General features: G+C 41.9%; 1 protein-coding gene and 1 pseudogene across 2 annotated transcripts in view; both read right to left on the bottom strand.

The window, feature by feature from the left end:
• LOC149749915 (2'-5'-oligoadenylate synthase-like protein 2) overlaps positions 1 to 4,365 on the bottom strand; it is a 31,161-nt gene extending 26,796 nt beyond the window's left edge. Inside the window, exon 1 of the mRNA XM_089908537.1 lies at positions 1,623 to 4,365. Coding sequence (XP_089764663.1) covers positions 1,623 to 1,717 — 95 coding nt within the window. The 5' untranslated portion in view covers positions 1,718 to 4,365. The remainder of the gene's footprint in view (positions 1 to 1,622) is intronic.
• On the bottom strand, positions 264 to 15,747 carry LOC149749914 (UDP-N-acetylglucosamine--peptide N-acetylglucosaminyltransferase 110 kDa subunit pseudogene; annotated as a pseudogene). Its single transcript, XR_016392565.1, has 3 exons — positions 12,419 to 15,747; positions 4,375 to 5,942; positions 264 to 1,773 (listed from the first exon to the last, which is right to left on the bottom strand). The product of XR_016392565.1 is annotated as a UDP-N-acetylglucosamine--peptide N-acetylglucosaminyltransferase 110 kDa subunit pseudogene (transcript).
• Between the last annotated feature and the right edge of the window lie 5,265 nt (positions 15,748 to 21,012).

Genomic DNA, 21,012 nt, shown 5'->3' with positions numbered 1-21,012 from the left:
TTTTCTTCACGGAGGATCAATCCCCATATGGTATCCTTGGTTTGAATCCTTGTCTTTTTCTCTTCATATTCCTGAAACAAGCTCCTAGGAAATACATTCACAATAGTGAGAGGTGTTGACATCTTCCTGGCAAAAGTCTTATTCACAGGTGAAACTTCAGAGCTCCTTATTACTAGCTGCCCGGGGAGTCCCCTGAATCAAAGTAGGGCTTATGAAGATGGACCTTGCATTTTAGCGTGCACTTAAAATACCCAACAGGCTCATCACATGGGGAAAATAACTTTATTTACATGAGACAAGTACAAAGTCAGCACAACACAATGAGGGAGAGTATGGGTGCTGGTGCCTGATGGCCTGAAATCAAATCCTATTCGAACGCCATGTGTACCTGGGAAGGTTAGTTACTTAGCTCTTCTGTTTCTCAGTTCCCTGGCCAGGGATATGGAAATATTAGTAGGACCTGCTTATTCGTATTATGTTCTGAGGCTAAAAATTAGTAAATACAAAGCCTGAAGAAAAATGATGGGTACTTCATAAGTGCTACCTACATAAATGTTCAAGTATTAAATGCCTGGAAGAATAAGTAGGTTGTCTCCAGAAAGGGCACCTAGGAGGCTACAAATAGGAGGATAGAGCCTACTTTTTCACATTGATGACACGAGTAAGAAGTTTTAGAGCTCATGGAAAGAATATTATTTCTTGTGATGCACTGTGGGGTGGGCAGAGTAGGGGCTGTGACCCATATTTTATGGTTCAGGGCACTGAAATTTAGACAGATTGAGTAACTTGTCTAGTGTCACAACACTGGTGAGTGATGGGTCTGAGGCAGGGGAGGGACAGAGATTCCGGAACACATGGACATGAGATCATACCCTGGATACACAAACCAAGAGCTCTCCTCACTCCCTTTCCCACATCCTCCTGCCCCAAGAATGCTGCAGGGAGACAGCTGGTACTCGGAGGAGGTGCCTGGCCCAAGAGAATGGCTCAAACCTGGACCCACCTCCTGGCTCTACGTTTCAATCCCTGACCCCAAATACAGTGTCTTTCCCCCAAATGCAGACCCCCTGATGGACCAGGGTATCCAAATATGTGTGCATCTCCCCTCCCTTCCCCCTCAGCACTTGATTCTAGCAGCTGATTTGCAGTGAGACTTCCTGGTGGTCAGGTGACCACCCTGAATGACCAGTAGTCTACTTGACTCCCTAACTGACTCAAAACCCAGGACATTCCAAACCAACTGCCCACATGACAGTTGCACAGAGAATTAGCATCATCTTCAACTGATCAAACCCGGATGATGAGCAGTTAATATTCATTAGCTGGGAACAGGGTCTACTGGGCTGGTGTTTTGGTGGCTTAACACATGAAGGTTACAGGCCCCCAGGGTCTCACTGACTAGAAACTGACCAATCATCTGAGCAGCTTGGACTAAGGCCTGGCTAAGAGCGGGCAGTGGCTGCACGGGCTCTGAGTGGGCACCTTCCCTGCCCAATCCTCCCTCAGCCAGATCCAGGCTCTGCTGTACAAACTACAGCCATTGCTCCTGAATCTACTTGCTGGTATTAGTTCCACAGTACCTTCAATGGAGTGGTCAGTGGGGGTGCTATTTGGGTCCCTACCCTGTTGTTTGGCCAGATGCTGATTCTGATGTGCCTGAACCACCGCTGCGGATGGCCAGCAGATTATCTTGATCACAGATGATATTCTTGTGCATCCTGTGTTTGATTCCTTTATAATCTTCCTTTTCTTCTTGGTACCCGAGTCATGATCCTGGAAAACACAACAAAAACTGAGAGAACTATTGATGTGTTGCTGGGAGAAGACCATGCAGAGGTGTCAATTCATTCCCAGGTCACACGTCTGTTCTCTTTGTTCACCAGCCTCCTAGGGGAGTCTAGGGGAGTCACGTGAATCGAAGCTGGGCTGAGAAGAGGGTGTTGCAATGTGGTGTGCACTTAAAATAGCCAGCAGGCTGACTGCACGGGACATGACTTTATTTAGTGAGATAATATAGAAAGGGAGCACAGCACAGTGACCGACAGAGTGGGGGCTGGTGCCTGATGGTCTGGATTCAAATCATACCAGAAGCCACATGAACCTGGGAAGGTTATGCAGACCCTCTGTCCTCAGTTCCTTGTTCTGTGATAGTGGAAATGTTAATAGGGTCCACTTATTAGTATTACATGAGGAAGCTTAATACAGCAAATCAGGTAGACCCTGATGAAAAATGATGCTTACTTCATAAGTGCTACCTAAGTGTTCAAATATTAAATGTCTGGAAGAATAAGCAAGAAATGTGGTAGTGCTGCCTCCAGAGAGGGGACCTGGATGCCACAGGGCAGGGGAGTGGGGAAGGTTATGGGTGTGATGCTTTAGAGCTTGTGAAGAATATCTGTCATCATCTCCTGTGATCCCCACATCAGCCCCGTGGGGAACTCATGGCAGGTGCTGTGAACCATATTTTATGGTACATGGCACTAAAATGTTAAGATTTTAAGTGACTTTCCCGGAGTCGCAAAGCTGATGACAGATGGATGTGGGACAGGAATGTAGTTGGTTCCCTGGGACAGAAATCCCTGAACCCCTGAATCCTCTAGATGGTGCTCTGGACTCCTGAGCCCAGGGCTCCCCTCCCTCCATCCCCCCAAGCCTCCTGCCTGCCCCATGGTTGCTCCAAGGACAGGAGGGGTCTGAGCCAACAGGAGGGCCCAAGCCTGACCCGCTGCCTCCCTTACATGTTGATCCCTGACCCCACAGCTCTTAAATATCCCTGAAAGAAGGTCCCTTGAAGGATCAGGGGGTCCCATCTACGTCCCTCCTCCCTCAGCGTCTTCACACACTGGGTGAGCCTCCTGGTGGTCTGACCAGTGGTCGGCTTGTCTCCACGTGGCTCAGAGCCCTGGTCTCTCCAAGCCAGTTGCCCACATGGCACGTCTCTAACAAATTAGCTTGGTCTTCAACAACCAGCCCTGGATGCACAGTTAGTGCTGATTAATCAGGACAGTGGCCTGCTGGGCTGTGCTTGGTGGTTTAGTGGGTGAAGCTGGCGTGCCCCACTGTCGCCTGACTATTGATGTGAGCAACTGTCTGAGTAGCCTGGGCTACGGCCTGGCTGGGGAGGGGCCGTGGCCGCACTGGCTCTGAGGGCGCACCTTCCCTGCTCATCCTTCCTCATCAAAATCCAGCCCCTACAAACTCCTCATCCATCCCTAGACCCTGCAGTGGCACAGGAGAGAGGCCCATGCCCTTCTAGAGGGACCCCTCCATAGCCACAGCCTAGAGACCCCATCCCAGGACTGTCTCTGAGGATGACCCAGGCCCTCCTAATCTCTGTCACCAAATGTTCATTCCACTAACCCGATGGCATTGTCCCTTCTCTCCACGTTCCCAGGCAGCGCCCAAACACCCAGTGATCCTGTCCACATCAACCACTGGAAATACCGCCACGAAATCCCAGTTTCCTTCCTTTCTGAAAACCTCTAGGTTTAGACTGCTAATATTTGCTTTTGGATTTTGACATCGACATTCAGAAGTGTTTAGCCTGGAATTTCTCCTGTCCTGTAATATCTACTGCTGGTATGACATCAGTATTCTCCTGGTCCGATGAAAGCAGTGTGGGTGTGTTCCCTCTGTATCTGTTCTCTGGAAGAGTGTGTAGGAGACGGGCATCGTTTCTGTCTTAAATGTTTGGTAGAAATCAGAGGAAGCCACCTGGCCCTGAAGTTTGTTTTGTGGGGAAATTTTTTTGGCATCTCTTTCTAATTGAAGTTTACTTGGTGTATTGTACAGGGCACAGATCTTAAGCATAGAGCTTTATGGTTTCTTGTAAATATAAACACATCTGTTACCAACACCCAGTTCAATATACAGGACGTCCCCAGCACTCTGGCCGCCCCCTGTCGAAGAATAAGTGCTAACTTATTCGGTTATAAGAATGAAGTCAGTTACTCCATGTATATTCCAAGTGCAGTGATTTACACACAAATAACTCAAAATGAGTGTGGCAGCACAATGAGAAAGTAGTGGAGGGTGCTGGAGGGCTGGGAGAATCCAGTCCCTTTGGGATTTCCGCTGTGGAGGTGGGGCCAGAGTAAGGAAGCTGAGAGGAGCTTCTCTGAAGCATCTGGGCTTTTACAGAGGGAAGAACTACTGCTCCCCAGACTGCAGCACCCATTGTAATTCACTGAGCCCTCCCTTTGCGGAGGGTGCTTTTCTATACTTGTGTGTTATTTTACATAGAAATGTTTAAAAAAAAAAAGAGGAGATCAATTTTGTTTGATGTAACAGCCTTTCACTGTTAAAAGGAAGACATATATCTAAAATTATGCTAAATCTGTACAGCTCCGACAGGAAGTAACCGGCACTCACTACCTGACTCAGGAGCGGAGGCGGAGCAGAGAGGCGGCCCTCCTTCCTTGGCCTCGTGTCTCATTTAAGCTGCCAGATGCTGCACAAGCTCCATCCCCTCTGAGTCTCAGGCTGAGGCCTCCAGGTCACAGTCTTCACAGGAGTCAGACAAGAACCTGCCACACAAAGGCAGGGACTGGAGTCAGTGGGGAGGTGGGCTCCCTGGGGTCGGTGTGTGGGACCCAGGGGGCTACTCAGACCCTGCAAGTGACTTTGGGCCCTGACATCCCCAGGGCTCACATCCCCAGGGCACTGGGGCCTGTTTGCTGCTCTTTGCCAAGTGTGTTCTGGTAGCAGAGAGACCTGTCCTACAGGGGCGATTTAACCTGGGCATTTGGCCGGGCGGCGTTCGAGCGACTGGTCCCCTGAACAGTGAAAGTGATGCAGAGGAAAGGGGAGGCACTGGGGCTCCAGGGTGAAAAGTGTGGGTCCCTCCCACCTGGGCGCTGTGAGGAGTGGGAGGTCTGATGACACAGGTGGGAGTAGTGACCCTGTCCCTCCAGCCCACACGCAACACGGCCCATCATGAGACCAGCACAGTGGAAGTGGGCAGAGAACCGCAATGTTCCCTTTTCCCCTAATAATCGTTTTTCTTTCTTTAACACCCCAGCCAAACTTGCCTGTGCTTTTTAATTTAAAAATATCCTGATGCTGTGGTCACAGAATCATAAATTCTATAGCTTTGCTGTATCCCAACATGAAAAGTTTGTAGAAGACACTGCTTTTCAGCATGTAATAAAACCAGATGTATTTGTTATCTAATTTTAAGGTCATAATTAATTTGGAATCCTGGCCCTTTAACTCATCCTAAATTAGCATTGCTTTGAATTGCCTTCATTTTGTGTGTGTGTTGTATTCAATTTTTACACATCTATGAAAAATCTATAGAACCTCAGGTTGAGAAATGGTGCCATGAGGTGACCCAGGCCCTTCAGTGGGGCTCCACAGAGGCTGAGGGGTCCCCAGGGGTTGGGCAAATCCCAGCCAGGTGTGGATCCTGCAGTGTCCCCTACCGGATGACAGGGCTACTGTGTGCCCACAGGGATGCAGCAGCGCTGGGCCAGGTGAGCTGTCTGCTTGCATGAGAAGAAGCCCCGGTTCCTCTGTCCTCCTCACCCTTTCCCCAGGACGCCTGAACTGGGGGGTACCAGGGCCACTCCAGATATCTCACTACACCTGGTGATTAACTGGGGATGTTGTCTGCTGACCTTGGCGGGTTGGGAGGGCAAGGCTGGGTCCTGCAGAGGGAGATGTTGAACCTCACCAGGGACACTCTTTACAAAGAACACAATGTGAACAACACCTCCAGGAGTGATGTATGTGATGACCCCACAGACACCTTCGGCCCCCCATCTAAACATAAGAGCCTGGCATCTTCAGGGATTCTATGGAACGGGGACTGTTCCCTGGCGAGATGCACTCAGGTCATCCTCCAGTTGCCTGCGCAGATTACCACCATTCTCTTCTCTCCACCTTTTTGTTCACATGCAGTGGTGAGCACCTCTGTGCTCTTCTCTGGCTTTTGGGTTTTCCTGAAGCGCCAAAAAAAAAAAAAAAAAAAAAAAAAAGTCAGGGATGGCAAGAGAAGCACATACACTTATTTGCCTTCTGCTCTTCCTCCTACCCTCTCCACGCTCACATTTCCTCTTCTTGTTCTTCCTCATCCTTTTACTTCATCCCTTCTCTTGAATCCAGGATGAGAGAATTTCTTTTTTTTTTTAATTGGATGAGTCAGTCTTCTTTTACTTATTTATTTATTTTTAACGTCTTTATTGGAGTATAATTGCTTTACAATGGTGTGTTAGTTTCTGCCTTATAACAAAGTGAATCACCTATACATATACATACATCCCCATAACCCCTCCCTCTTTTGTCTCCCTCCCACCCTCCCTATCCCACCCATCCAGGTGGTCACAAAGCACCGAACTGATCTCCCTGTGCTAAGTGGCTGCTTCCCACTAGCTATCTATTTTACCTTTGGTAGTGTATATATGTCCATGCCACTCTCTTTGTCACAGCTTAACCTTCCCCCTCCCCATATCCTCAAACCCATACCGTTTTTATGCTAAGTTATATTCTACATGTACCTGGAAAAATGTTAAAAAGATTTTTAAAGAACTGCGCATCTATTTTTGCCGCTGATTTGCCTGTTCAAGGCTCGCTAGCACTTTATCCATCTCAGTACTATTTCACTTAGTAAACAAATGCAGTTACCATAATTGCTGCATATGTGTCTGTGTTCCCTTCTAGGTTGTATGTTTTTGAAGTTAGAAACTATATTTATATCACAGCCCCTATGTATGGCACAATATCCATTGCTAATTCAGATTGTGTTTTAAGATATGAGACAAAATTTAAGACTTTTATTATAGTCATAAACATCTAGCAAATCAACCAGAAAATAAAAACTAATTTTCAATTGGTTGGCCAAGAACAAAAAAGGGAGGAATACCTAGTGCAAAATCATATCTCTAATAACTACTGTTGGATTTAGAGCACACACATGCTAAACTTATTTTAAAATATCTTCTTATCAAAGATTTGAGGTTGGACCGGAAAAAATTATATCAGAAGTGAAAATAATTATGTGGTCTGACCAGCGTGGATCACAGAAAGTAAGGGTATACTATATATAAAGTAGATAAACTACGAGGTCCTGCTGTATAGCACAGGCAACTATATTCAATACCTTGTAATAACCTATAAAGGAAAAGGATCTGAAAAAGAAATATATATATATCTGAATCACTTAGCTGTACACCTGAAACACAACATTGTCAATCAACTAGTCTTCAAGGGAAACAAAACAAAACAAAGTAAGTGTAAAGGGAAGTATAGTTTTATAAATTCACCTCTGATATCCAATGGACCAACTGAAAGAAAACAGAAAGTACAACTTTCTAGGAGACAGGACATGGCCAGCAAACCAGGCCGTTACCCTCGCTAACGGTCATACCTGCCAAAAAATATACAGACTAGCCTGCATTCAGGAATACATAGGAATTCTTCATTTATCTGGCATTGTTAGGCAATGAGGTATTGCATGTTAGGAGAAGTATTTTTAAAATGACAAAATGAAGAGGAGTTGTTTTAACCTTCACTCGGTAATTTTTTTCTAAAATTAAGAAATGTATCCACTGGTGTATTTAATGTTTCCGTGATAACTCGGGGTCATCAGTTCAATCAACGTTTGCATGAATAATGCAAATGGAAACAAGACAGGCATGCTTACTTACTGAAACTGAAAATGACATGGCACTGGCTGGAATAACTGATGAGAGAGCACGAAAAAAGCAAAAATGAAAACAAACCGTGATCAAGAAACAATCAGTCAAGTTCTGACTTTCTGTACTTAGTTTCAAAATGAGATACCACAAATCCCAGCGAGAGACTCCAGCATCATCAGCTGTCTTTCTCCTTTGTTTCCACCTTCCTTTCCTTCTCCTTCTATCCTAGACTGTTCCAGGCAGTGCTTATGGCTGCTTGCAAGAGAAATTCTAATACTTGCTTTCTCTCACACAAACTTCACAATATGTCCATGTGATAACTAGTGTGGAGGTAAAAGACAATTCATCACAGAGACATCTCCTATGAAAATAAAATTAGAAACTAGCTTTTAAACATGCAGAGAGAAGGGCGTGGAGTCAGGCACTAATTTCCTTGCGAATTCCTCTCCATTTCTAATAGACGTTCTTCTTTACCAAGATCCCTTTTTATTGGTGTGCTGTTCCAGACTGCTCCACTCCGCCCATCCTCATTCTGTAAAATACATTCACACTCTTTTGTGACCCTACTTATTTGCCCATTAAATAATCAATCATAGAACTGTCAGAATTATTTACAGAGTGAAATTAAAATGCTGGAGTCACTTGGAGGGTTTAAGCAACTCCACCAGAAAATACTGGGCATGGATTTAAAAGAGGCTGCGTGGGACTTGCTCTTGTCCAAGTTCTTTCTCAAGAAGTATCTGAAATAAGCCTAAATTCAGAGTTAATCAGACTGGCCTGCTTTCTCAGGTGGACTGGAACTCATTGCTCTTTCCCCTCAACTCCCTGATGTCAGCGGCACTTTCCGGAGAGGAGGTGGACTTCTCTGCCTACTGCAGAAGCTCAGTTCCCCCCGGGCCCACTCCGTGTCTGAATCCCACACTTGAGGCCACATGCCAGCCTTCCCAGAACATTCGTCGTCTCATTTCAGTTTTTGACCTGCTCAGATTGAGTCCCTCTAGACTCTTCCTCAGCTTGAAACCTGATCTTCCACCACTTTCCCTGACCTCGATGGTAACCTGCCTACTTTAGGCCTCAGGTGCTTTAGCTATAAATTGATATATTTGCCCTTAATTCTAAAGTCTTCTTTCTAAAGCTCTACAATGTGGTGGCTCCTTGAAAATGTTTCTCTATGCTGGTTGTAATTTTGTACAGAATTAAAAGCACAGCTACTCTAAAAGACAGTAAGTTGCATTGGATAAGGAAAGTGTGCTCTTGTAGTTAGATTAACAGGGATGGAAGACGACTTAGTATGTTTTAAGATACTCATGATCCGTTCTCGTGAGAGTCGGGGGAAGAAGGGGAAGAGAGTTCATAAAATACCAAATGTTTGTGACAAATTAAGTTCAAGATGTAGCTGATAAGTTACTACTTGAATAAGCAACACAAATCCAATTCAAGTTTTGCTTTATTTTTCTAAGAAGGGATCCCAGTGAGCTGAGTCCCATGTTCAGTAACTCCACGTTCAATGGCTTAGTCTTTAAACACTGTTATGTTGCTGGAAGAAGAAATATTGCCCACCATTCCTAACTGATGTTTAGCTATCACGCACATTTGAAATAAATTTATTACTTTGCCTGATCTCAGGGTAATACATTCCAAAGGGGCAAAGAACACACGAAAAGTTATGGAGTCTCCATCTTCTACACTAAAGTGTGCAATAAATTACATATTATTTGGCCGTTAAGTTCACAAGCCATAGAAACCATTCCATTTGCAATGTATACAGTGGTAATCAGCAGGTAATGAGAATGATATAAAACCAAACAGACCATGTATGATGGCACTGCTGCCAATAAAGCAATCATTAAATGCATTCATATGCATCTACGATAGGTAAGCTCTTTGAGGGCAATTGCTATGAATTCTACATACTGTCAGGATACTATATATAGCCCACTTTCTATGGCCTTTATTCAAAGACTCTGAGAAAGGGTTACTCTGGGTAAATTCAGACCTTTTCTCAATATAGAATTTGGTCAACATGCATTCTGAACAGCAAAATTTCACAGTATTTTCCTACACTAAGTGCCACCTCAGCAAATGCAGGATTAAGTATAATGGATTATAAGAAGTGAGAAAGGAAAGATGGAAGAAAAGAAGGAAGGTAGGAAAACGGTGGGTATGGAGTACTTCAACATTTATGTAAAGAGTGGAACTAAAACTAACCTGAGGTTACCCTGAATTATTAGCATACGCTATAGAAACTTAAATGAAAAAATAAAAAAAACCCAGCAAGGGAAACCCAAAGATTCTCTGTTTTTTCACTTTACTGCATATACACGTCCATCTTAAACAATCTATATGCTTATATCCAACAAGAGAGCATTGTTTTGCAAGGCTATTTGGCTTCTATCAGCATGTAAAGGTCGGACAACTCAACTTTAGCAGAGTCAGCCTTCAGGTGAATAATTGCTTCTTTCAGGTTGTGAACATTTGAATTTTCCAGAAATGTTTCCCAAAAAATGAAAACTAAAAGAGTCCTAGGACAGCGTCCTTTAGAAGTTTTATAGTACCAAGGTTTTTGGAAGAAGAGTATTCTTGTCAATTATCAACACAATGATTCCAAGCAGGTCAATTTTTGCTGAGAATATTATATAACAGAACCCACTTCACCTCCATTATACTGACAATGATCTTCCTTACTTCAACCTTGTGCTGCTTAGTAAAGTTGAAAATACGGAGCCAAGAACAGACAGTGACAATGCCAGAGACTCAGATGTACCTATAAGTGCCTTCAGACAACATCAGCCACCCAGGCTAAAGTCCTGGTTTAAAACATCCCAACATGAATGAATTTCAAAAACTATATGCTGAGCAAGTGAAGCCAGATCAAAAGGGCACCTACTGTATTATTCAACTTACATGAAATTCTAAACTGGGCAAAAGTCATCTCTAAAGATAAAAAACAGATCCGTGGTTGCCTTGGGGTGGGAGATGGGGATACTTTTGCAAAAGCCTAGGAGGAAACTTTCTAGGGTTTTAGAATTGTTATCTATCTTTATGGGGGTGGTAGTTATACAAATGTATACATTAATTAAAAGTCACTGAACTATTGACTAAAAATGTCTGCATTTTATTGTATGTAAATGATGCCTTAATAAGGTTGATTACAAAATGAACCAAAAACAAAACAAAGCAGAAGAGAAACCTCTCAAGACTTCAAAGGAAATACACTGTTTTCTTCCAGGGTACCAGACTGGAAATGAGGCATTGGTCTGTTCTACCCTCAGCTTATCCCTAGGGTTATCTAGTCTATTTTAAAGCACTAGAGTCCCCTATCAGGAAAACTCACCCCATGTTTAATTACTTTGATTTCTTCTCTGCCTCTTCTCCCAACACACTGAAGTCATTCACGGAAGAAAAACCAGCTTTTTCCAACTTTGCATCATGACATATTCTTTCCAAAGCTATTAGTTATAGAATAAAATTTGGGTACACTTTGTAAAAAATCTAGCTTTTTGAGCCTTACAAATCTTAACAGTTAACCTATTGCCTCCACTGGAATTTGGAAAAAAATTATTTTGAAAAGGAATAGCTGAGACTTGACATTTTTTTGTGTGTGATTTTCTCTTCCCCTAAGAGAGAATTGAGTAGGAATGAGAAACACATACATAAAGAAAAAAAATTATCTTGCTGCCTTTGCATGGTTATAATTTATAGGAGGCCCTTTTCAACAATAATCTATTATCAGAATCAATAAAATATAATCTCCATGAAGGCCAGGCCAGGATACTTGTCTCTTTTTCAGCAGATTGCAATACAAACCACATTCATGGATATGCTTCTTGATGATCTTTGTAATACTGTAACAGTTGACCATTTCCTCATGCCTCTTCACCTTAACTTCAACCTGGATTTTCACTAATGACTTCACATTTCCTTCTCTAACACTTGGTTGTGGGCCTCTTTTCCAACTCCAACTCCAACTCGCATTTCACTCTGGAACCAAAGGAAGACTCACACCTTCCTGCTACAGTTGCAGATTATATAGACTAGAAAAAGGAAGGTTGCCAGATGGTGGTTTACATTATCTACAGACTGTCTCGGCTCAAGGTTAACTTCCCTGGGAGAAAACCCATAAACCCAGAAGCATCAAAAATAACCTGCATGTGCAGGGGGGAGACAGCTTTGCTTGTCTCATTTTACATTCTTTCTGATTTCTGGGCCCTGGTGATTTATCTCCCATGGAATGGAACAAGGAGGGGAACAAGTAGGGACAGTCCCTTCGAGCTAAGAGAAACACTCCGGGAAGTTTTGAATCAGACTTGGTTTTTTGTTAGCCAAGTTACAGGAGAATTTTTAAAGTGGGGGAAAGGGAAGAAGGAAGCGGACCAGGAAAAGAATTTAAGCCATCATCTATAAACCAACAAAGCACTGATAGTTCCAAACATTATGTCACAAACTAAAATAACTGATGTAGGCTCAAGTGGTTTATAAAACCTATAAAAAGACTACACCAGCAAAGTCCCCATTTATCTGTAGAGTTCAGAAACTAAAATAAGGAATATTTTAGCTTAAAACCTTATCTCAAGAGAATCATATACACTTCACATGAATAAAAATACCTGAAACCAAACATTTTTAAAAGCTCCAATACCCAAAATATAAAGAAAAGTATTAATCCAGAAGACTCAATCAATCCATGATAATCACAAAACGGCTGGGCAATCTCTATCTCCCTTCCACACTAACCATCCATCCCATGGAAGACCAAGGGAGATCAGACCTTCCAGACTTACCTTCCAGACCTTCCAGACACCTGGATGCTGCAAAATTCTATGGAGACTCCTTGTGGAGCAGCAGTTTCCCATCTCTTGTGTCTCTCCCTATCGTGATCATGATCATGCAGGAAGCAAGTCTGGCTGTGCTATCTTATCATTGTCTATCACCCATCTGCAACATGGTATTGTACAGATAAGGAGAAAGTAGTTGCCTTTCCCCCAGAAGGTTGAGGCTCAGGTACAGGGTAATTCTCCTGTGCACACAGTCATTATTTAGGCCGACTCAGTGACTTCAACAGGCTTAATCATGTGATCAGGTTTGTTGCCAGCTGCGTAATGCTCCCACATCTGTAGATAGAGCCGCTCTAGGTCCATTGTGTATTGTCTGGTGTTGAACAGAGGGCTAGATGTTCTCTGCTTCCAGACTTTGCCACGAATTTTCTTCAGGTATTCTAGATCAGTTCCCAGTTTCACAGCTATGTCTTCATATTCTTGACTATTTTTAGCAATAAGCTCAAGACAGCCTAAACAAGTGAGCTGGGAAGCTGCAACTCGGGAAGCAAGAGTCTCTCCTGGCATAGTCACCATGGGTGTCCCTGACCAAAGGACATCCATCCCTGTGGTGTGTCCATTACAGAGTGGAGTGTCCAAGCAGACATCAGCCAGCTGGCCTCGCCGAACATGTTCCTCTTTAGGAGCAACAGGTGAAAAAATGATACGGTTCTGGGGAAGGCCCATATTTTGTGCGTACTGTTGAATATTAGGTTCTCCTACTGCTGGAAAACGCAACAGCCACAGTACACTATTGGGAACACGCTTCAGAATATTTGCCCACATCTGCAAAGTAGATGGGTCAATTTTATATAACTGATTGAAGTTACAGTACACAATGGCATCTTCCGGTAACCCGTACTGAGAACGTGTGGTTACAATAATGGTACGGGGAACCTCCTCTCCAGTGGCAGCCTTAATGTTGATCTGGGTACTTGCCAGTCCATTGCTAAGACTGAATCCATTAATTGTTATCTGAATTTGTCCTCTGTTAATCATTTCAATAACTGCCTCTGCAATAGTATTCATAGGAATGACAGGCATATTAAGAGCTGTATTACTGCTGTCTGCGGTGTCTCCTCCCTCAGGACATTTCATCTTGACAATTTGCACATCTGGGAGACTATCAAGAAATGCTTTGAGGTCGATGCCATTCAGCACAATCCGATTGTCATAAATGTGCCCATTGGACTTAAAATCGATGACTGCTTTCTTCTTCAGGTGGGGGAACATATTGGCATGATCACCAATAAATAAAGTATGGGGCATATAAGCCAGTTTCTCAGAATACTGCTCAGCAACTTCAGCAGGTGAAGTTTCCTGATCAGTGATGATATAATCCATGAAAAGCACACCACTGGTTCCAGGGTAGCCCAGCCACATTGCCTGAATAGGAGCTGGCCTGAGAGCAAAGAGTTCATTTCGAGCACCCCTGGTATAACCATTCATATTTACAAGGATGTGTATACCATCTTGATGGATGCGATCAGCTGCTTTCCCATTGCATGGAATCTGAGAAAGATCAATGAAATGATGGGCTTCTGCCATCACCTTCGCTCGGAAGTTTGTGCCGTCATCTGGGCTCAGGGCATAATAGAATACCTCAAATTTATCAGGATTGTGCGTGCCTGGAATAGACTGCATAAGATGAGAAGTAGGATGATTCCCAAAGTCAGAACTCACATATCCTACACGCAGTCGACCATCACTGAGCTTCAAGTCTTTTGGATGTTCATACGGTGGTTTACGAAGGACACTGATCTCATCCAAGGAGAGGTTCCCATGGCTCTCAGCAATAGCCTTCCTGAAGCCATGAGAAAGAGGATAGAGCATACTATGATGAGGCTGCACAGAAGGCAACCTATTCTTCTCCAACTGGTCAGCCACAATGCTGACCAACTTCTTCATTCGCTCATCATAGTCTGTCCAATCAGACAATCTGCAGGCAATGAGCCTAATCACAATAACCGTCAGGAAAGTCAGGTTCAAGCTTCAGAGCAGTGCGATAAGAAGCAACTGCTTCTGGAATATTCCCTGAATCCTTGTGAATGGAAGCCAGATTGCTGTGGGCATCTGCAAATGCAGGGTTAATCTGAATGGCAGGAGTATAACACTGCAAGGCTCCCTGAACATCCTGCATCTCCTTTAAGAGTGTTTCCCATATTACAGTAGGCGTCAGCCGAGGTAGGACTGATTCGAACAGCCTCCTTATAATGCATCAGAGCTTCCTGCAGTTTTCCCTGCTGCTCCAATACACTTGCTAAATTTGAATGGGCAACAGCAAACTCTGGGAAGACTTCTAATGCTTTACAATACAAGCGAACTGCCTCTTCAATGTTTCCCTGGTCTCCTTTGATATTGGCTAGAGAGTCTGCATGGGTGGGGCACAGCCGCAGAGCTGTATTATAACAATCTTCTGCTTCGGCAACACGGCCCTTCTCTTCCAGAGCGTTGGCTAGGTTGCAGTAAGCATCACGGAAATGTGGTTGCAATCTAATAGCTCACCAATAGGTGTCTATTGCCAGATCTATCAGGCCTTGCTCGCAGTGTACACAAGCCAGGTTGGCACGTACCACTGCATGATTTGGACTCAAGCTTAGGGCACAAAGGTAAGCTGCCACAGCTCTGTCAAAAATCCGTGCCTCTTTCAAGATATTTCCTAAATTGATATAAGCATCCAGAAAATTGGGGTCAAGGGTGACAGCCTTTTCAAAGTGATGAATTGTAAGCCAAATCTCCCCTTGTGCATTGAAAACACAGCCAAGATTACTCCAAGCTACTGCAAAGTTCGGTTGCGTCTCCATTGCTTTCAAATAACATGCCTTGGCTCCTTCCAAGCGACCCAGGGCTTTGAGCAAGTTCCCCAGGTCACTGCGAACACAGTACAAATCAGGATTGTACTGAACAGCAGAGACGTAAGCTTATACTGCCCCTTCCATGTCACCTGCTGCTACCAAAGCAGCTTCCAGGTTAATATAACCATCGATGAAATCTGGTTTGAGACGTAATGCATGCCGGTAATGCTCAATTGCTTCCTGCAACTGCCCTCTTTCCTTGTACACATTCCCCAAATTCGACTAGGCTTCTGCCAGAAGAGGGTTCTGTTTAATTGCCAGAGTACTAAAGTGGGCAGATCTGTCCAGCCTTCGACACTGGAAGTGTAGAGATGAAAGTAGAAAATAAAAGAATAGGATGTGATTTGTAGTCGATACTACTTTTGCAAAAATTAGAAAATACAAAACAATTCGGTATTTCAAATATATACATATGTTTAAAATAACTATAAAGGTGAGTTGGGAGATTACATATTAAATGGCCCAAATGGTGCTACATAGGGGAAAATAAAGGAAATAAATCTGGCAGAGGAACGTCGGGGCCAAAACCAATCTTAAAAGTATTAGAAAATAGAGTGACCATACACACTGATGATAGAGTGACATGAACTGAGGCATATGGTCCCTTTTGAGTAAATGCCTTAAATACAAACTAAAAAAATAATGTCATAAGATTTACAAGCACTATAAAAATATTTAGCAGTATTGCAGTAGACAGTAGAAATATATAACCTTTCAACTTAAATAAAAACAAGACTGATGAAATATCATCTTTGTTTCCATGTCATCCATGCTAAGGAAGAAATAATAAATCAGCTTTCAAGATAGAATTTTTTACAATGAGAGATACAAAAACAAAGAAAAAGAAACCCTAACTGTTTATCCCATGAAGGGAGAAAAAAACAATTTGAAAAGTCAGAGTAGAACTCTATGAGGATAATATTTAACATCAATTTTTTTTTGTAAAACAGAATTTTAAGCTGGTTTTGAATTGTTTATAGAGTTTCTAATTAGCATGCTGAGGAAATACAGGGTCCATCTTAATCCAGAAGCAAGTAAAAAGTTCTGACTCTTAAAATTCTAGGCTCTAGAGTAGGTGTGTGCTGGTGTGTATGTGTGTGTGTGTGCACATTTGCTGTGTGTTTTCAATAAACTCAAGAGTACATAAGGGTGTATGTTACTACATTGTAACAATTCTTGAGCAAGTCTAACTGAAGGTCAGTAGCAAACAAGTAGATGCCGCTTGGGTGGCCCCCCAAACTCTCAGGTAATGCACAGATCTGCCTTGGCAATCATGTTCTGCTTTTAGACATAATGCATTTTTATGTTCTTGTTAGCACTGAAAGGCTAACTTGAATATTCTGCAACTGATGAAATGGACAACAGAGCAGTAACCTAGAGTTTACAAGTATTTGGGGCAGTAAAACTTTAGTTCTAGATTTAACTTGGATTTGAGTCCTAATTTAACTTGGATTTTCTACAACGCATTTTTTTTTCTATAAACTGGAGGTATATACCACCATAATCCTAAAAAACCTGTGACTTTGGGCTTCAGGGGTCTAAGCCTTCTCTCTAAGTGACTGAAAGGTACAACTGGATATTAGACCTGTCTAAAAATTGTCCTTTTCTGTCCTCACATACAAGGGAACGCTTGATTTTTGGATAGCTGTCATTAAAAAAAAAAAAAAAATGTGCAAAGAGCTAATGTCTTTTGCTACAAGACAAAACAATTTCTCCTGGACATGCAGTAATAGGAGGCAATGCCATGTGTTGGAAGCACGCACATATTTTATGATAGATATTAATCTGGAGGTTAACAGCTAGGTGCTCCGGTTGAAGCAGTTTATTTCAAACATACATATAATGTTAGTCCACTTTGTAACAAAGCCTTCAACATTTCATATGCAAATTCGTTTTTCTTTCTAGTTTAAGCCCAAGGAAATCCCTATAAATCTTGTCTCCAAAGAGAAAATATAAAGAATTCATAAGATTAAAGAGTTCTTATCAATTGTATAAAAAACTAAAAAGGTACTAACTAGATAAAAATGTAGATGTCTAAGAGAACGTCCAAACAAATAGAAAAGTAGAGGACTGCACTGAGATTGCAATCCTGAGAAAAATACATTATTTCTAAATGAAGAAGTAAAAGGAGATAGCATAAATTAAAGCCAGAAGAAAAATTTAAAACCTACAAAAGTACGAGTCGATACAAAGTTAAAAACCCATTAATTTTACTATATACCCAAAGGCTTCACAAAAGATCTCATGAATATCACAAATTAAAATAAACAAAAGCCAGAAATATTGTTTTCCCCAAATTGTACTACTACCTGCTTATTGCTTCAGTGGTAAGAAGAAAAATTATCTTCAAATAGTTGAATTGTATACCTACTTATATTTTAACTCTTAGGTGGATCTTGTTATATAATATATATGATCTTTAAAGAAAACTTGTTGATTGTTTATTTTGGCATCTGTTAGGAAATTCCTATTTAATTAGATAAATCTCCTTAGATAACTCTTAAATAAAAATAGATGCAAATATAGTATGTTTCCTATCATTCATTTTAGACCTCTAAGAGTTGGAAAAGCTCAACCTGGAGAAGAAACTAGTTTTACTGAGGGAAGAAACTACTTTCCAGTTTAGAAGAGGAGGGATTATCCCATTTCTGTAGAGGAAGCAATCAGGAAGATACAAAAAGAATGATCCTTGCCTAGTGCTAAGGCCAGAACCACTGTGAATATTGTACCAGATCTTGTAAAAACAGCCACTGTGCTGGCACTCACAGGCCTGGGTCATGGTGTGTTCAACAATAAAACTTTGTTCCAAAGGATGGAACTCCTTCGGGCCAAAAAGCTTTCACCTGCATGATTCCATTAACCTCACTGTTTTGTTATGGGAAATGCATTTATTTTTTGAAATGACATTGAAATATATCCTTAAAAGAACACTTTAGGTCTCAACAAGATTCTCTTCTCTTTCAGCCAACACAATACCTTTTAGAAATCAACAGTCTACTTCTTTCTTTAAATCATCACATTTCAAAGCTGTAGCAGCTAATAAATGTTAATATGATTTTTCCAAAACTGCAATCTCCCTAAATTTCTATGCTGTCTTCTTTATCCTGTCTTTTCAAGGTAAAGGTATCTTTCCAGTTTTCTTAGCATTATCAGGATTATGGATTTTGTTCATTGTTAAAGTTCGTTATTTATGGACATAAGTTAATGTAAATGCAAAAATATCTCGTATTATTCACAAGCTGGCTGACTTAAATCACTCGCTCTTAAAACAACTTTACTGCTCTCCAATCTGTTCAAATGCACGGAAATATAAATTCAGGATGATGTGGCTTTTCTGCAATGCTTTCTTTTCAGGCTGCAGTCTACATGACAGCGTTATATCTTATCCTTGCTGCTGTTGTTGTTCTATCTATAAAACCTCTCTTGAAGACCCCCAAAACAGCTTGTAATTTAAACTTTTACTTTTGGTGACTCACTGTTTTCAAATTGCCATCTCTGACCATATCCCCCTTCCAGGGGAATTTATGCAGACTCTTAACCCATAATTGCTTTACTCTTTACCTCTATTTCTGGGTTCTTAAATTAAAGTAACTGTTACATCAGTGTTCTTCATTACTCAAATTATTTTTTCTTAAGAACTTTTCCTGGAAGTAAGTTCATGCTCTTTTTGACAAGCAAACATTTGACTTCTGAAAGAATTCTTATGGAAATGGGTTTATATCCCAAATGCACCACCAAAAATCTTGGTGACCTTGCATAAACGTCCCTTACCATTTCAGGTGCTATCTTTGCTTGACTCCAAAGGGAACTGATTAAAACTATGAGCATCTAGCTGTTATGCACTTTTGTCTCAGTTTGGTCAATGAAACTCTTAAAAATCCATCAGATTTTCATTATTTTTATCATTAGCCTGTTTGTGTAAAATAAGTTACCATTTATGGAGCCAGTGTTCTCCTTTATTCCGGCATCCAATCATTGTAAATATTTCTCATGGACACATTCTTAGAAGGCCTATGAATAACCTGGCCTCTTACTGATTCTCCCTTTTGGAGTCTTACTAGCCAGACTTCCCCAATAACTTTCAGAGAGAGTTCTCCCAATTTCCGGGTCTTCTTTTTGACTTCTATACGCCATAGAACTTTCAAAAGTCAGCACACCAATACTAAGATTACCACATACCCTCCAAAAAGCTCCAAGCTGTTTATGCCTATTCATTAAGTTAATACTTTATCAAAACTTGCCCAATTGAGTAGTTTTAGCACAGATATTTTATACATTTTAGCACAGACATGCTCTGTTTAAGGCTGACAGATCCATTAGGAATTAACTTTCTGGTACATTTTCCCTCTGACATTTTCCTCACAACTGCATTTCCTCATAACTGAGCCATCAGTTATCTCTTGCCTATAGAAAGGCAGATAAAAGAAAGCTAAGTGAGAAAAGATATGTAAATAGACTAGCACAATATTGGACACATAATAAGTATTCAATAAATGATAGCAAGTATTCTTACCCTTATCCTCACATTAGTTTATATGTATTAAAAACTGATTACTGGACTCAACTCTTACTTCCATTTCTCATTAGATCCTCACAGAAACCTTGGAGGAAGCAAGGTTTTATCCCCATTTTACAGGTTGGGAGACTGCAGCCTAGAGGGCTTAAGTACCTTAACTGAAGTCATATAGTCAAGAAATAAGCCTATATTTGTCACAATCACTTGCCCATGCTTTGACGTGACACCACCACCCATCATTTACCCAGCTTCACCAAGGTACTACTAAATTTTTTACTCTTATTCTCCTCTCTTTGCTTCATACTGCCATTGCCACCAACCCAGTCAAATTCACTTTTAATTTTCCAATGTTAGTGAAGGGAGTAGAAGGTGGAAATTGAGGTTAAAGGAGGAAACTTTAATGTTATTCAAGGATGACTTCGTCTTAACTTCCAGCCTTTGTCTACCCATTCTCTGCTCCAGTCACACGCAGAGTATTTGCTATCTCTTCCGTAAGTCTTGACTTTTCTTGTCTTTATGCCACTTTTCTTTTCTCCATTTGCAATGAATCTCCCTTTCCCTTGGTTCTTCACCATTTCTTACTCCATACTCTCCATTAAAATTCAAATCTACCTTTAAAGCCCAACTCATATACCAGTTCTGTCCTACAGTCTCCTGGATCTGCCAAGTCAGAACTAACCACTTGCTCCTCCGTGCTCCTGCAATGGCAATGATGTTAGAAGGGCGAGTGATTTTACAGCTCGCTCACCACCTGCGGGAAATATGTCCTATTTGCCCTTCCACATCCTTTCTCCACCCAACTCTATATGGATGGCTTGCATGGCCTATCTTAGTAAGTGTCCTTGCCCTGGCTTCTGTTTGGCTCACCAATGAAGAGTACCAATAGAAGATTGTAGGGAATGAAGGAGGGGAGTGAAGTTAGGGTATTAATTCTTGCCAAATTGCTGGGAGTTGGCTGCATCCCCCAACTAACGTATAGTGCTTCTCTGTGGGGCATCACAGCATCTTTGGGGAGGACTCTCTCTCCAGCAAGGCTTCCTTTCTCTTTCATCTCCTATAAAGTAGCCACACTTTTACTGAACCCAGGGCACTACACTATCTCTTGATTCTCTACATTGGGCTCAATTTATCCCTATTGATGTACCCCTGATTTCCTGCTGAGACCCTGTCTGATGAACTTCGTAATATGC

Source organism: Delphinapterus leucas, chromosome 3, assembly GCF_059928025.1.
Source record: "Delphinapterus leucas isolate spDelLeu-1000000601 "Yukka" chromosome 3, BTC_Dleu_Yukka2, whole genome shotgun sequence".
In the NCBI taxonomy this organism is placed as follows: Eukaryota; Metazoa; Chordata; class Mammalia; order Artiodactyla; family Monodontidae; genus Delphinapterus; species Delphinapterus leucas.
This window is presented reverse-complemented; position numbering and strand designations above follow the sequence as displayed.